The sequence below is a fragment of the Sinocyclocheilus grahami genome, unplaced genomic scaffold (assembly GCF_001515645.1).
Source record: "Sinocyclocheilus grahami isolate Dianchi unplaced genomic scaffold, SAMN03320097.WGS_v1.1 scaffold6608.1, whole genome shotgun sequence".
NCBI lineage: Eukaryota > Metazoa > Chordata > Actinopteri > Cypriniformes > Cyprinidae > Sinocyclocheilus > Sinocyclocheilus grahami.
Window position 1 is genome coordinate 56 of NW_015510955.1, and position 776 is coordinate 831.

The window sequence follows — 776 nt, forward strand, 5'->3', positions numbered from 1 at the left end:
GTTCTCAGGATTTGATGATGACATTGATATTTGCATACGATTATATTTGCATAGTCTGTCTTCCTTAAATTTAGTCAAACTTTTACACTTCACAGTGAGAATGTATTGCATTTAATAAAAATATAAATAAATAAACTGATAGATTCATCCTGACCAGTACTGAGAATAGTTATAAGTACTGTGACAATGTGGCTAGCAGATGATTTATCGGACATAACAAATCTTACCAAATTTTGAATAAAAGAAGTATGTAGACTCAATGTACCTGATCAGTTAAAGACAATGTTTCATGATAATTGCCATTCTGAGTGTTGTAAAATACTATAAACAAAATACAGCCACATCCATCCAGCAACATATATCTCATCGAGCCACCAGTTTCTTTGTCAAATGATTCATTGGATGAAAGCAGTGAAGTGTTTAGAGCAAGCAGATGTACATTTCTTCCTCTAAGCAAGTGTTTTCTGTTCTCTGCAGTGTTCAGCAGTCCAAAGGTGCAGGGTAAGAAGAGCTCCCTAGAGAAGATGGGGGAGGTGGTGGACATCATGACGAAGAGTAGCTCAGACTCAGGACTGCAGCTCGCCGGCATGAAAGTCATCAGTAAGATTCTGGAGGAGGAGGGACCTCAGGAGAGGAGCACCCTCAGATCGGACTCGGCACAAACCATCCGGTGAGACTCCGAGACCATAAACACTGGCTACTCTCAGCTCGGCATTTTCTTATTTCTGATTTCTTTAACTGTAATCGAATGTCTGAAATACACTTTAAACATTATT

At 38.9% G+C, this 776-nt stretch overlaps 1 protein-coding gene across 1 annotated transcript in view; it reads left to right on the forward strand.

Annotated features, from left to right (window-relative positions):
- Positions 1 to 477: 477 nt before the first annotated feature.
- LOC107577620 (cullin-9-like) overlaps positions 478 to 776 on the forward strand; it is a gene marked incomplete at both ends in the record, with an annotated part of 7,023 nt that continues 6,724 nt past the window's right edge. The window contains one exon of the mRNA XM_016263677.1: positions 478 to 670. Within this exon, the coding sequence (XP_016119163.1) occupies positions 478 to 670 (193 nt within the window). The remainder of the gene's footprint in view (positions 671 to 776) is intronic.